At 37.3% G+C, this 17119-nt stretch overlaps 2 protein-coding genes across 2 annotated transcripts in view; both read left to right on the forward strand.

Moving 5' to 3' along the window:
- Positions 1-14867, forward strand: part of LOC126905510 (uncharacterized) — a 101424-nt gene extending 86557 nt beyond the window's left edge. Inside the window, exons 11-14 of the mRNA XM_050685248.1 lie at positions 13034-13111; positions 13201-13278; positions 13875-13947; positions 14649-14867. Of these exons, the coding sequence (XP_050541205.1) occupies positions 13034-13111; positions 13201-13278; positions 13875-13947; positions 14649-14682 (263 nt within the window). The 3' untranslated portion in view covers positions 14683-14867. The remainder of the gene's footprint in view (positions 1-13033; positions 13112-13200; positions 13279-13874; positions 13948-14648) is intronic.
- A 783-nt stretch (positions 14868-15650) lies between these two features.
- Positions 15651-17119, forward strand: part of LOC126905552 (uncharacterized) — an 11811-nt gene continuing 10342 nt past the window's right edge. The window contains exon 1 of the mRNA XM_050685372.1: positions 15651-16030. The gene's annotated coding sequence lies outside the window, so the exon portion shown is untranslated. The remainder of the gene's footprint in view (positions 16031-17119) is intronic.

A 17119-nucleotide genomic window follows, 5' to 3' on the forward strand; every position in this document is an offset into this window, starting at 1 on the left:
ACATTGTGCGCACCTCACACCCAATTGTCTTAATAGAGTTTGTTACAAATCGTTCAAGGAATAGTCAAGTGTGGTGGCGGCGGTCGCTACTTGACGTACACTATTTCAATGTAATGTATACATTAAATGATAAACGCAGTGAAGACTCGGGGGTGCTGGTAGTGGGGGTGCTACTTTAAATGTAATACCTCTAGTTATAGGTATAAAAAAATTGTCAAATTAAATATAATAAAATAAAATGCGATACACATATTATTATTTTAAAGGCGCAGTAGAAAATAATAATAATAGCGATTATACTATTATAGCAACCTAAACATAGTAATTCTAAAAATATATTACCAATTATAGTAATTATATTAATTATATAATTAATAGTAATATACTAATATTAACGAGATGCTTATCTAAGCATCTGGTGATAGGCAATGATAAAATACTATGTAAAAAATAAAAATGCAGACGCCTATGAACGTTATAATATGACGGTACCTTTGATGTTGGAAATATGCTTAGCTAAGCGTCTGGTTACCCATGATAAATTTCTTAGAATTTATTATGCCAAATCGACAGAGGTTGTCTTTGTTCTTATAAAATGTAGACGGTAATGTGAGTTATAATATAGTAGTAATAATAATATAATTGGATTCATCCCCACACATTATAGGTTCGTTTATGTTATGTTTCATTACCCCTTTCCTGTATAGGAATTGTTGACGGAGTCGTAGCGTTAATATTAAGTAAATATGTTATAGTGACAACGGCGGCCACTATATGACGTACACTATTTCAATGTGATGTGTATGTTTACACGTACGCTTATCAGTTACCGTTATCAGTTCACATGAGGTTTACCTTACCCTCCAGTAGATGACATCGTAGGAGGAGACAACCATATGGCTACCTACCCCACCACTGACATGAAGTTATAGTGCGCATGCGCACTTTAATCCGCCATTTTCATTGACCTTAAGACCCCTACCTAAGTTACCTATTACTCCCATTATAGTGAGACCATGCCTCCTCCTTACCCCATAAATATAATACCACGCCTCCTTTTCCTCCTCCCTTACCCAATCATAGATAAGACCACGCCACCCCTTACACCCATCTATGATAAGACCACGCCTCCCCTTACACAATCAATGATAAGACCACGCCTCTCCGTACACAATCAATGATAAGACCACGCCTTCTCCTTACCCCCACCCTCATGAATGCGATCCACCATTACCCCCACAATCGAGAGACCACGCCCACTGTATGACACGCCCCCCGCCCGCCCACAATACAGGTGGGTGGGTGAAGGGGGGGGGGCGCAGAACTCTCTATTTTACCCTACTTATATATATTTTTTTAGAATTGATATTTATAGCAACATGTTACCTAAAAATGTAAAATATTATTAACTAGTAGTAATACACACAAATAGAATTAAAAAATTAAGAGCGTGTCTACCGCCCTTACTAGCACGTCCGACTCCAGCTGACCTGAAACCGGTGGATTGCGGAACTCCCGCATGACGACCCGATAGGGTTTCCCCCACGGGTCGTGGTCCACCGACTTCACGAGTTCGGCCCAGCACTTTACTTTGGCCCACCTAATGGCGAGCTTCAGCTCAGCGCCTACTTTTTTTTTTTTTTCTCCTCTTCGACTTAATGTAGACCGCTCCGGAACTGCCGTTAGGCATTGCTTCGGGGCGGCCTACGTCGCCTTCATCTTCACATCACCGCGCTGAGATACGGCCCAGGTTTAAACCAGAGCCGAATCCCAGCACGGCGTAGTCCCCCCCTGTTAGCCGGACCCCACTAGAGGGTCCGTTGCCCGGGTTTGTCCACGTGGAGGTGGGGGTGGGCTATCATCACAACTGACGGTCGGATTTTGATTCCGACCTACTTTTTGGCTAGGGCAGTCTTTTGATTGATGCCCCTCCTTCCTGCACCTGAAACAGGCCTTCGACCTGTCTGGCCCTTTGCAAGCATGGGCGATGTGCCCACGTTCCAGACACCTGTAGCACTGAGGACCCTTATCAAGAATCCTCAGCCTACATGATGTCCAACCTAACCGTACTCGGTTAATCGATGTCAGGCGATGGGCAACTCTGAGGGGTACCTCGCTTCTTGCATACCGCCCTTTACCGCCGGTGTTCGTGTGGACCGTGATTGGCCCCACGTGCGGTGGCAGTTCTCCGTCAGGAGACTTCAGGGCGGTGCAAAGTGCTCGGTGCACGTCTCGCTCCTCCTGCCACTCCTCCACGTCCAGGAGAAGGACAGTGCAGGTCATCGAAGGTCGGTGAACCCGCACGTCCATCTCCTGTAGGGCCATCTTCAGTTTGGCTGCCAAAAGGTCCGCTTGTTCCGCGGTTCCCCGGACCTCCAGTAGGACGGCCCCCGCCTGGGTTCTCCGGGTCCCGGACACTTCAATGCCCAGGGCCCGAAGGTCAACAGCAGCCATGGCTATGCCCATTACCGTGGCATACTTTTNTTGAAAACGAAGGGGCAAAAATAACTCACATAAACATAAAACATATAAACACTAGTACCTAAGGCGCCGGCCTAAACCAGCGCCTTAGGTCCTCCTGTACCGGGCGGCGCGGCTGCCTCTGTCTCAGGCGTTCAGCTACCTCCTTCTTTTTCAAGATGGATTCGGCGAACACCTGGACGAGCCTCCACGCCTCCCGGCTCCTCAACATCAGGTCCACCATGGACCCGACTCGGAACGTGGACCCTAGTCGAGACTCCAAAGAGTCCCGTTCCTGGGCCCACGCCTCGCACCGGAAGAGGGTGTGCAAAGCGCTATCAGCCTCTCCCAGGCGATCCGAACAGTGGTCGCACGTCGCGCGGCTGCTTTACGAATACGGTGTAAGTACTCGTTAAAGCAGCCGTGGCCGGACAACACTTGCGTGAGACGATAAGTCATCTCACCGTGAGTCCGGTCCACCCACCTGTCCAGCCGATCGGGTCCTATGAGGGACCTGGTCCACTCGCCTCTCGTTTCCTCCGAGAGGCGAGTCCGCCACCGGAACATGGTCATCCGCCTGAGCGCTAGCCGGTCCTCGGGTTCGAGGGACCGGTTTCGCTCTCGGCGGAGCTCATGCCCGGCGGCGCGTTCCTCGGCGAGCAGGTCGGCGGGCGGCAGTGACGACAGGATACCCGCCGCCACTCCGGACACCGTTCGGTACGCCGAAACAGTCCGGATCGCCGCCCGCCTCTGCACCCTGAGCAGGGCTTCACGGTTTTTGGACGAATACTCAAGAGTATCCGCCCAAACCGGGGACCCGTACAGGAGGACCGAGTGTACGACGCTGACTAAAAGTCTGCGCCGCATCTCTCTCGGCCCTCCCAGATTGGGCATGATTCCCGCCAGGCAATTCATGACTTTCTGGGCCCGTTGGGCCGCACGAGTAATGTGCGGCCCGAACTTTAGACGTTTGTCTATGACAAGGCCCAGATAAGTCATGGAGTCCTTAAGCGGGATCTCCACCCCCAGCACGGCGAGCCGTGGAGGAGTGAACTTGTACCTGCCCGTGAACAAGACCGCTTCGGTCTTGTCCAGGGCGAGGCTAAGTCCACTCCCCTCCTGCTGGATCCAGGCGGTGACTGCGCTGAGCGCGCAGTTTGCCCGGGATCCAGCCTCCTCGGCCGAGGCGCCTTCCGCCACCACCAGCGTGTCGTACGCGATGTTCCACAGCAGAGGCCCGAGAACCGACCCTTGCGGGACGCCTCCCGTAACAGGTAGGATTCTCGGGCCCGCGGCGCTCTCGTAAGAGATGACCCGATCGCTAAAGTACGACCGGATCATCCGCCCGAGGTAAGGAGGCACCCGAAACGCGTCCAGCGCTCCGAGGATGTGTGACCATCGCACGGAGTTGAACGCGTTTCGGATGTCCAAGCTCACCGCCACCCCGAAACCCTGCTCAGTTTTGGCCTTGAGGGCCAAGTCCCTGAAGAGGGAGGCCGCGTCATCCGTCGACCTCCCCCTCCGGAAGCCGAACTGGCCCTCGGCCAGTCCACCGACGTCGGCCAGGTGGGCTTCGATCCGGGTGACGAGCAGCCGCTCGAGGATTTTCCCCAAGTCGTCCAACATGCAAAGCGGTCGGTACGACGAGGGGAGACCCTCGGGCTTGTCACCCTTTCTCAGAAGCACCAGCCTGGCCTTCTTCCATTTCGTGGGGAATTCACCCTCCGAGAGGCAGCGGTTCGCGACGGCGCGTATCTAATCCGGGGTGAGCTCGTGGACCAACTTCCACACCCGGTTTGGAATCCCGTCGGGGCCGGGAGCTGTGTTCCGGCCCCGCACACGCGCCACCGCGTCAGCTACTTCTTGGCTGGTGAATTCCACCACCGACACGTCGTCCCCAAACGCCGGGGGAGGCAGGGGCAGATGTGTCGGAAAGAGCGTGTCTACCGCCCTTTCCAGCACTTCCGCCTCCAGCTGACCGGAAGCCGGTGAACCGCGGAGCTTCCGCATAACGACCCGGTAGGGTTTCCCCCACGGGTCGTGGTCCACCGACTTTACGAGTTCGGCCCAGCATTTCGCTTTGGCCCGCCTGATGGCGAGCTTCAGCTCCTTGCGGGCCGACCTTAGCGCCTCCCTCGGGTCCGGGGATTCCAGGTCCCGCGGCCAACGGTTGGAGCGCGTCATAGTCCTCCTGACTCTGACGCACTCCTCACGCCTGGCCGCCACCTCGGCGTTCCACCAGTGGACTGGCGGTCCGCGAGTCGACGGCGGTCGTTTGGCCGGAAGGGCGAAGTCGCAGGCTGCGACCACCCTCCGGTCCAACTCTTCCGCCGCTTCGCTCGCGGAGACGCGCCGGTCCGGTACCGCGGGCGCCGACCATTGAGCGAGCAATAAGCCCGTCTCAAAAGCGTCGACGTCCGTGGCCGGTCCGACTCGCCAGCCCACTCGCCCACCGCGAGACGGCACGCGGGGCACGGCTCGAGGGGGACGGCCGCCATCGCCGCACTCGTACACGATGTACCGGTGGTCGCTGAGGTTTTCCCTGTACGGGAGAACCGACCAGCCGGTCACGTGCGGGTGCAGCGACGGGGACACCAGCGTGACGTCCACCACCGAGCTCGAGGAGTGACCCTCGAATGTCGGGGTGGATCCCCTGTTGGCCGACACCAGCCCGAGGGCCGACATCAGGTCCAACAGTTCTTCGCCACGCTGATTCATGTCCGCCGACCCCCAGACCGGGGAGTGAGCGTTAAAATCCCCGGCCACGAGCTCCCCGCGGCCTTCGCGTGGCCGCCCGAGCCTCCTCGCCCGTAGGCAGGAGGACACGGACTCGAGGAGTCCGGCGATCGGCAAGCTGGGCGGCGCGTAGCAGCTCAAGACGTCCATGCCGTCTATCCTCGCCACTACGTAACCGTCGCCCGACTCGATGTCCGCGACCGTCAGGCNCGTCGCCCGACTCAATGTCCGCGACCGTCAGGCCGCGGTCCATCACGCCGATCGCCGCTCTACCGGACCGGTCCAAGAACCAGCCGGCAGAGTCCCGGATCGATCCGGCGTGCGGGTCCGAGACGATGCACACGTCGGTGCCCATCTCGTGCGCTGCCCGCCGGATCAGGTCCTGAGCGGCCCGACAGTGGTTGAGATTCGCTTGAAGGAATCTCATCCACTAGCGGGCCGCGCTCCGGGAGTCCCCTCGGCCTTTCCCCCTTTCTTCTTGCCAGGGGGAGCCTTCTTTCCAGGCCCCCCCTTTGTCTTCGCGGCCTTTGAGGCTGGCCCCGCACCCGGACAGTCTTTGGCCTGGTGCCCCTCTTTTTTACAGGAGAAGCACCCCTTGGACCTGTCCGGTCCCTTGCAGGTCTGAGCCACGTGCCCGTGCTCCAGACACCTGTAGCACCTCGGACCCTTGTCGCCAAGGATCCTCAGCCTACAGGTGACCCAGCCCACGCGGATACGGGCGAGACCTGCAAGGCGAGGGGCCAGCCTTGCCGACACCTCCACCCGGGCGTAACGCCCTTTGCCGCCGGAGTTCTCTCGGACCACAACGGGCCCGATTTCCGGCGGCACCTTGTCCTCTCCTCCGTCCATTCCTCCACGTCCAGGAGCATGACGGGCACTGACATCACCGGACGGTGGACGCGCACGTCATGCTCCTTCAGGGCACCCTTCAAGCTGTCAGCTAGGCTGTCAGCCTGGGCGCCCGATCCCCGGACCTCCAAAAGGACGGACACTCCTCACATCTGGCCGTCATTACTGTGGGCCGCCCTGGAAATGCCGTTAGGAATTACTTCAGGGTGGCCCACGCCATCTATATAATTCACGCCACCATGTTGTGAATCAGCCCGAAATTAATTAAGAGCTGATTCGCAACGTGGTGTGGCCCCCTCCCGTTAACCGAATCCCAGAGTAGGAACCGTTAGGGAGGGTTGGCCAAAAAACATAACACAAAAACAAGAACCTAAGGCACACGCCTAAACAAGCGCCTCAGTCCTCCTGTGCCGGGCGGCATGGCTACCTCTGTCTCAGGCGTTCTGCTTCCTCCTTCTTTTTCAAGACCGATTCAACGAACGCCTGGACGAGAAACCACACTTCCCGGGAGGGAGACCCTCGAATAACTTGTATTCTGTTCAATTCAATTTTCATAAATAGATATGTTTTGAGGGTGCTGCCCTCATAGCCTCTCCATCCAACCAGTGAGCGGCTAACGTCACAGGTTGCGTTGTCATTATTATTCTCCGTTTGCATCCAAACGCTACCGCTTATTCGTCAGTACAAGTGAATGGACTGCTTATTTCGCGGCTAACCTGCATATATGTAGGCCGTTCCGCTATTCGCAATCTGAGGACGCTTCCGATTCATCGAGCTAGAATAATTCTGCGATTATGCCGATGGTTCGTAAGCCCGCAGAGCCCGATCACATCGACACTGTGGTGCAACACTACATTTGCACCCTCCTGGATGGTAAATTCCGCCACGGCCACATCCACCCCGAATGTGTTTCATAATAAAAAGTATTTTTTCGTCTACTACAACTCGATTAATATATTATATTATTATTCATGCTAAAAACATTAACAAAATTCATTTCTATTATCACACAGATATATAACATCAATTAATAGACAAAAAAGTTAATCTTAATGTTGATCAGGAAATACCACTGAGCCGTAATTCTTGGAGTTTTTAAAAAAAAGAATTTTATTTCAGACGACCAATGTAAATTTTATAATTTTATACAAACATTGTTTAAAACATAACAACCCTGCTTCTTCTTCCACTCATGCATAAATACATTTTGTTTACATTTATACACCTGTATACACAGTTAACATTTTTGCTAGTTTTACTATTATAATATGAAAATACATTTTTTTTATTAATATCACCATTACATTGAAATAAATTTTATATGGCAATTTTTTTTTTTTAGTATAACATAGTTGATAACTATTCGAAACAGAAAATGGTAATAACACTATATATTCAAATATACTTTTATACATATTTTGTTTTTTTGTATACTGAAGGAACACATAATAAAAGAGAAAACGTAGATATAATAACCAATTTACTACATCAACCTGGATGGAAAAATATAAATGATGTCGAATGTATTACTTATAGACGCAATGTGTATACATTGAACGATGTGCTTAATAAACCTGTAACATTACAGAACTGTGACAATTTTATACGTAATGCAACAATATTCCTTGGATGTTCTTATGCAAATGATTTACATACAATGTTTTGTATATTTTTTAAATTTCAAGAATATTGTTATAAGCTACTTCGTTCTGGTCAAATTACTGCACACAATTGTACAGTCAAACTTTTAGAAAAAATAATAGAACTCATTCCTATAGCAAAATTTATAAAAGGAGCTTTATATGCCATAGAAAAATATCACAATAAGCCTTTAAATACTCTAAATAGAGTCCGGTTTCTACTACGTAAGGTTTTAATAAATTTACAGAAAATTGAATCTTTAAAGAAATTGGTTCCTTTAAAAAACAACAGAGACTCGATTCATACTGCATTATTCAATATCACGGAAATTATACAAACTAGTGATATTAAACTCAAAGATGATGTATATTTATGTAAAATAAAACAATTAGATATAACTTCTTTTTGGAATATTTGGATTGACGAATTTGTTACACAAAAATGTCAAGAAAGATATGAAGATTTTATAATTTTTCTAAGTGATAAAATGAGCAATTTATTCTTAACGACAATCTGGAAAAAGTATGTTGAACTTGGATTTAAATTTGATTCAAAAACAAGTGAAACCTTTTTACCTGCTCTACCTCATACCAATGTCAAGCAAGGTATAACTTTTTAAACATTGTAAAATTTATTTGATATTGTTTGTTGTTAACATATTTAGATATTGCAAAAAATCGTTCCATAAATTTGACACAATATACCAATGAAGTAGATATGATGGAAAATATTCAACAAGAATGTTAGGTTTTGTCTATTCATTTAATTAAAATTAAAATAAGTTTTAAATAGTTTTAACATTAAATTTGTTTTTTGGGTTTCAATTAAATTTTAAATTTTAAAAATAACACTATTACGTTAATTTAATTTGTTTAAAAATTTAACAACCGTTTTATTATTTTTAGATATCATGCAAAATACTTGTATTCAACATTATGGTAATGATTTCTGAATATATTAATATACATCTATTTTATAATTTAAATAGATTTAAAATTGTCTATTTACTTTTAGTTAAAAAAAGTTTCTAATTAATCTAAAAACCATTTTTATTTTTTTAGATATCGGACAATAATCTTTTATAAATTTGACACAATATAACAATATTGCTCATAATATTTTTTTAGGTATTGAATGAAATATAGGCATAAATATTGTGTATCAGACAGAATTAAAAATTTTAAACCATTACTATATTATTTTCATTGAATATGGTTAAATTTATTTGAATATATAAATAAGATAATAACATATTTGAAATTCTTTTTTTTGTTATAATATTTAGATATCGCACAATATCCTTCTATGGATTTGACACAACATATCAATGAAGAAAATATGCTAGAAGAGATTCAACATAAATGTAAGGTTTTGATTATACAGGGTGTTCAGTAAGTCAGGAAACGGGTTTCTATTGTTCTCATTGTTACAAACAATGAGAACAATAGAAACCCGTTTCCTGACTTACTGAACACCCTGTATACACTATTATACATATAAATTTTATTTAAATGAGTTTTAAATTGGCTTAAATATTGTCAACGTATACCTAGAGTCATAACAGTTGGCTATGCTATTCCTGAACAGAGAAATGCTGTGTCTATATAATATGGCTATATCTAAAGGGGGACAATGTCATCAATACACAGAACCACTAGTTATTTTCGATGACCACATTTTTTATTTCTCTGTGTAGTAATACAAAAATAAGAGTATAAAATGGTATATTGACCAAGGCTGGATATTTGGGGATTTGGTCAATTCATGAGCTAGTCCATATAGTCAATCCATAGGTTCTATCGGAGTTGTAGAGTCTGAGGGCTTAGAACACTAAAAACAAGTAGATATAAAAATAAATGAATAAATATCCTCTCATAGAGGTATTAAACGCTGAGGTATTCTTGTAAAGGTCTTTACCTCCTATCTGATACCTAGTCGAAGTACATGTCCAAGCACTAAATAGTTATTAATAAGTAAATGAAATGATATGTAAATCAATCTATTGTTTTATTATAATTGGGATAATATAAATTTACTTAATTCTTTAGATAGCTTGTATGAAGATCATCAAGATTTTTGTAAAGATTTATAACGTTTCTTTTATATAAATGAATACAGTCTCGACGCAAATTAATTATATTTAATATCGTCTTAAAATATACCGACGACAATACGGGGTCGCGGCTAGTAAAAATTAATTAAATGAAAGAATTCTGAATTCTATATTGGATTCAGAACTTCAATTATTGGAGAAGAGACGCTCGCTCACTACTTCTATCTATCTCTCTCTCTCTCTCTCTCACACTGATGTATAAGCAGAGCTGAGTCTTTTTAATATTATTATTGATTACCCCCATGAAATGTTGTCGTCCAAGCTTTTATTGAGTTTCAGTTAAAATTTGAATATTATTTCAAGATAAGATGCATACAATATAATAACATAATACAAGATGTGATACAATAATCAATTTAACATGTATATAATAGGGATGTCCCTATGTTTATACTTAGTGATTTTTTTTTAAACAAATTTGATACCAAGTGATCGGAATTTTTTTCTATACAGAATTCAGAAAATATTGGTAAATTTTGAGCGTCCTAAGTCAACCCCTTCACGTACCTTAAAGAAGTTGAACATTAACAATAAGATGTAGGAATTTAGTTTTTTATACATATATTTTTAATTATTATAAATAGAAAAAATTCCACAGAATTAATAATTCAGTGAACAATAATGTCAAAAAAAAAGATCTTTATGAATTTTTTGTAACATTGATTGTTCAACGTCTAACTAATAAAAACTATTAAATTTTATTTTTCGTGAACAGATACAATTTTTTGATCTTTAACGTTTTTATTTTTATAAATATTACAAATACAAAAATATTGCATCTAAGAAAATTTTTTTAAAAACGTATACATAATACACAGTATGGATGTGGCATAGTTGGGTCAAGTATAATGATATATGACAGTAATTAAAATCACTATCATAAAAAACGCTTCGATACAAATCTATAGATAGTGTTTATTATTCAAAGTTTAACTAATAAAAACTGTTTGATTTTATTTTTATAATATTTTTTAAAAACTTATAAAAATAATAAATGCATCAAAATAAAGTAATAACGTAATTTTTTGTAGTACAACAATTTTAGTGTAAAAATTGAAAAATAATATAAATGTGTTCAAATCGTTTTGTTAAAAACTGTTATTTTCCTAATTCAATCAAGCAATTCTCATTTAACTATAAAAGCACTTGATGAATACAGATCTGATAATGCACAAGTAGCTTAATTAGCTATCAAAAAAATTGTAAACTATTTATGGTACCTTTAAGAGAAAACTTCAGTATTATCTATTTTTGACGATCGTATTCATTTAAATATAAAGAGACGAATGGGCAATCAAATGGTGGACTATATAAATGACGAAGAAGATGTAAAATTTTCAGGAGAACCTCAAAAAAAATTAATTTTAAAAACTACAACGTTATAGATTTTTTAAACAAGGACTACCCTTTTTTTACTATCGACGAAATCATAACAATTTTTCCTAAGGTTTCAAATCAATAATACATTTTTAAATAAAAAGCTACAATATTAAAGCACAAATGAACATTATATCAATGGAGAAAATATTTGTAAAAGCTTAGCGGTAGTTAACGATGCAGCAGAACAAGGAATAGAGCTGTTGAGTAAATTTAATACAAAATTTACTAAAAATGAAAATGAAAAACGATACACGTAATTATTTATAATTTAATTATTATTATAGTCATTGTTATCGTTTATCAAATAATAATTTATTTATTATAAAGGTCGTTCGAGAGTACAGAAAAAAATATCAAGGATTCTTTACAGCCAGTTTAGTAAAAAATGTTACATCGCAATTAATTCAAGTTTTAACATTCATATTTTTATCAATTTTTACACTGAAATTGTAGTACTACAAAAAATTACATTATTAACATTTTTTAGCTTCAATGAGAAGCTGAGAATGTATTAATTTTATTATGATAGTTTTTTTTTATATATATATTTTTTGTGTCTGTATCAATCGTATCTGGTCGAAGACATTACCCCCAATAATTGAAAAAATTTCCCTCGTCCCCGTAAATGGGGAAAATCTCAAAAAAAAAATTAAAAATTAAAAAATTGCTAATTTTCGAAAATTTTTCAATTTTTTTTACTTAAAACTGCCATAACTTTTTTAAAAATGATCAAATCATTATAATTTTTTTGTTATAGATGCATAATGTTTTTACCTATCATTTTATATATTTATTTTATAAATTTGACCCTTTACCTGTCCTGGGATTAAATATGACAACTATTTCACAACAAATTTTTTTGACATTATTGTTTACTGAATTATTAATTCTGTGGATTTTTTTCTATTTATAATAAATAATAAATTCCTACATCTTTTTGTTAATGTTCAACTCCTTCCAGGCACTCGAAGGGGTTGACCTAGGACGCTCAAAATTTACCAATATTTTCTGAATTCTGTATAGAATTAAATTCCGATCACTTGACATCAAATTTATCTAAAAAAAAAAATTACTAAGTATAAATAAGGATCATCCTACTATTTCATATACAGGGTGTTCAGAAAGTCAGGAAACGGGTTTCTATTGTTCTCATTGTTTGTAACAATGAGAACAATAGATACCCGTTTCCTGACTTACTGAACACCCTGTATAATAACTAGTGTACAACAGTGTATATGTTATGACACATAAATTAATTATTTTTTTGTATACAAGTATTATAAAATAAAGATTATAAATTTTCATTGATAAATGTCAAATGCGTAATAATTTATTCTTAATTATTGGAAAACTACAAAATTTACTCATAGCTGTAACATTACATAAATTTTATATATCAATTCAAATAAGGGTACAATCAAATAATTATATCCGGTGATAATTTATTATTATGCATACTTGCACCATTTCATATATATGTTATTGATTCACAATTCGATATAAAAATATATTAAGTATCTTTAAAAATGGCGTTGATGTAGAAATTTGAGGAAGAAAATTGTACATTTTCTCTCGTAATATCTATATCTGCTTTGACTTTTACATTAACATTTTGTATAAAAGTTAATAGTTTGAACTTTCGGAATATCTTATTCGATATTTACGTATTGTGTTTAATGAGAATTAATAGTTTAGCCATTACAAAGTACATGGATAATTTTTTTATTATATTTTTAAACTTAGTCTATTAGATGGTTAGCACACAAAATGTAAAAGAAAAAAAGTTTTAAAAATTACATATTCTTATGAGCAATATAAAATTTAGTTAAAATATTTTTTTGTTATAATACTTAGATATTGCAAAAAATCCTTCTTTAAACTTAATACAACATAACAATGAAGTAGTAATGCAAGAAACGATTCAGCAACATGGTAAAGTTTTCCTATTACACTACTGTACATCTATTTTTTATTTAAATAAGTTTTAAAAATTGAGCTAATTACTATTTTAATATGTTTAGATTTTACACAAAATGTTTTTATAAATATGATACAAAATACCACAGAAGTAGATAAACAAGAAGGGATTAGACAAGAAGGTAATTATTTTATAATTATTACTATACATTTATAATAAAGTCCTTTATATATATATATAACTATATATACTATTATATATTTATATATAATATTTACTACTATCCATTATATTTTATATTATATTTTTGGAGAACTAAAAAATTTAGTCATGGCGACATGTACAAATGCCAAATTATTTTTAAATTGTATAATAGTGAATATTTATTTAATATATTTACATTTTATTAAGGATAATATTAAAAAAGACAATTATATTACTTCAAATGTGTATAAATCTTATATATCAGAATCCTGTGATAATTTATTATTATGCAGACTTGTACTATTTTACAGACATGTTATTGATACAGTAAATAAATTTAAAATTATTTTTTTGTTATATTTAAATATTGCACATTATTCTTCTATAAATGTAATACAGCCTACCAATACTTTATTGATATATTTTTAGTATGTGTGAGCAATAAAAAATTTATTTGAAAAATATTTTTCGTTATAATACTTAGATATTGCAAATAATTGATTCACAATTCGATAACAATATGGAATACAATTTCGTAACTCTCTTTAATAATTTATTTTTGTTCAAAATTAGATGTCATATGTGAAACGGAACCTGAATCGGGCGAACTAATTGAATATCCTAATCATTTATTACCATTTAATAGGTATCTTTAAGTTAACTTTTTTGTGCTAAATTTTTATTATAATTACATTATTATTTATAATTATTATGTTAATTTAATGTTTAAGCATGATTTAAATGTTTTCTCAATTAATTAATATTAACTATACATTTAATTAGTATACTCAAAAATTTGTGTTACTTAAATATTTACATTAAATTTAATCAGTTGAAATAATAGAAAATTATATAATTAAGAAAATGACGAAACAATAAAAAGTTTGAAATAGTATTACAGAAACTATAAACATTTTTATACCTTGGCGGGAGATTGAGTACAGCTGAGAATAAAGTTGGCACTCTTTTAAGTTGTAAGAAATGATATCTAGAAGTAGGTTTGGATAGATTAGGTGAGCTACTGAGAAAATTTCAAAAGCCCTCTTTAATTTAATAGCCTTTGCAAATATTATAATATCATGTGAAATCACCTGAACTGTGAATTGTAGATCTGAAATTTTTTTAATGTGTTATTAATGACTCGAAAATGATAAAGTTTACTCATTGTTTACATCAATAAACTTAGTAGTTTCTTTAAAAACTATAAATAATATACACCTAAAATGTCGGTTTTCATGAGAAAATGTTTAAAGTTTTTACAGGAACTTCTTATAAGTATGTCTAAGATGTGACAAAAATTTAATGTAATATTCGTTTTTAACATAATTATTTTTTATTATTTGGTAGAATTTGTTTTAATAAACACAAAACATCCATCTAAAATGATTATGAAGAAATAAAATTAAATAATATTAAAAAATATCCCAATTTTAAAATAATATCTGGCAAGAGGTTGAGCGAAACATGTTTTAAAATATTAAAGATATCATGATGTATTCCGTGAAATTATTAAACATTCTTGTTTAATTTAGCTATAAATTGTTTTTATTCAATTTGTTCATCATTATGTTAAATGTTTTAAATAAAAAATAGATACAAGTTACAATAGTCTTAATAACTATAGTTTTTCGTCTAATAAACTTAGATTTATTATATTGTATAATTATTCACATTATGAACATTGTTACAATTTATTTCTAATCTTAAACATGTAGATCAAATCAATTATTAGATAAAAATATGAGTGTATAAATTATTTCAAGCGAAACTAGATAATTTTTTTTTAAGTTATGGTACAATTCATTTTGTTTATCTATTTACACAAGTGTACGCAGTTGATATTTTTGATAGTTACTTTATTAGTATGAAAATAAGAGAATTTATTCATATTACCATTACATTGAAAAAAAATTGTATGACAATTATTTTTTCAGTATAAAAATATCGATTCCTAAACATTTTTAAAATGAAAATCTCAATAATGCTAAATATTTAATGTATATTTTTCACTTTTTTAATACTGAAGGAACACCTAATAAAAAGTAAACGTTGAAATCTTATTATATAATAGAACAAGGAAAAAAACGCTTTTCTGGGAAATTTACTTAGCGTGCTCGGATTTTCAAAATTATTTTTCGACGAAAGTCCTCGGTCACCAGACTCCGGGAAAATTATTGTCGAAGGTCGGAAAATTTTTGCCGCTAGCCCGCGAGCGTTTTAAAATTTCGACCGTTTTCGAGAAAAACGCTCGCTGACGCCAGCGTTTTACGACTTAAGGTTTGAAATTTTCATCAGTCACGCCCATTTACGTTTGCAAGTTTTACGAGCTTTTTTTTTTTTTTTAAGTCCACGCGCATGGTTGTATTATGCGCAGTGATTCATTTCTGCTGATATGTATTATGAAACTTAATTATATGATGTGTTCGCGCCGCAGAATAGGACGACACTGTGGAAGGCTATCACATTTTTTCATGTTGTCTTTTTGTGATAAAAGACTGATACCTTTTTTTATGGTTATGAATCTACATGTGTCTAGAAGAAATAGGTTCTTCTGAATAAATCCTTTTATGTGGATTTGTTGTTCTAAGCCAATTGTGGGCTACTCAGATACATGTGTCTAGAAGAAATATGTTCTTCTGAATAATCCCGTTGTGTGGATTTTGTTCTCGGCCAATTGTGGTTGCTCATTTATGTCGGAATATGTGTGCCTCACAGCAACATCATCTCAAGTAAAAATTGCTTATATATAAATTTCATGACGTTATAATTATTTAAGTTTGTAGTTTCATTATAAGAACAGTACTAAGTACAGAGTTAATAATTTTCTTTTTTCTCATGTATGATGTATGAGACTATGAGTTTATCTTTTGAATTGGGATTCATCTATGATAACTATGATGTTCATCGTTAAATCGCAGTTACCAATATATTTATCAAAATTAAATTTTTATTTTTATTTTTAATATTAATTTTATTTTAATATTAATTTTAATTTAAATTTAATGTGTGCCACTTATAATAACCTGCTAAATTTTTTTTTAATTATTCTATAATATAAACAAAATTATTATAATTAGATTATTAATAATTTTTGTGTATAACAGGGGTGTATTTAAGAGAGATTGGGCCCCGGGTCTGGGGTGGAGCCTCAGCTAGGCCGAGCCTAGTAATAAATAATTTACTACAACAAAAAATGGAAAAATATAAATGATGTCCTTCTATAAATTTAACAAAAATCACCAATGAAGTAGATATACAAGATGCGATTTTTCTGAATCTCTTCTCGTATATCTACTTCATTTTTTCATTTTTTTTTTTTTTTTGCCATTGAATGAAATAGAAATAAATATTTTGTATAAAACAGAATTAAAAATTTTAAACATTAACTTTATTACTTAAAACAAATTTTACAAAATTTATTTAAAGTAGCTTAATAAAATTTTACAAAAAGGTAATTGATATAATTCTTAAAAAAAAAAAATATTATTAAATTTTTTTATTAAAAATGGAATTTCATGGATGCATGAAAATGAGATGCAGAAATTTTAGTAATTGAGGAAGTAAAAAACAAGATGAATAATAGTAAGATATTAGGTGAATTGCAATAAAAAATGAAAATTCTTATTTCTTAATTATTGTTAAATACATAACCTACTATCATATATATAATTTTCAAATACAATATCATCAATATTAATTTTGTTTTGTTTTTTTTACCTTCGATGCGAAGCTGAGAAGGTATTAATTTTACCATAATGTGTTTATTTATTTATTTATTTTTTTTTTTTTTGTCTGTCACTACTTTTTCTCAGCTCTCA

Source organism: Daktulosphaira vitifoliae, unplaced genomic scaffold (assembly GCF_025091365.1).
Source record: "Daktulosphaira vitifoliae isolate Bord-2020 unplaced genomic scaffold, ASM2509136v1 Scaffold_1, whole genome shotgun sequence".
NCBI lineage: Eukaryota > Metazoa > Arthropoda > Insecta > Hemiptera > Phylloxeridae > Daktulosphaira > Daktulosphaira vitifoliae.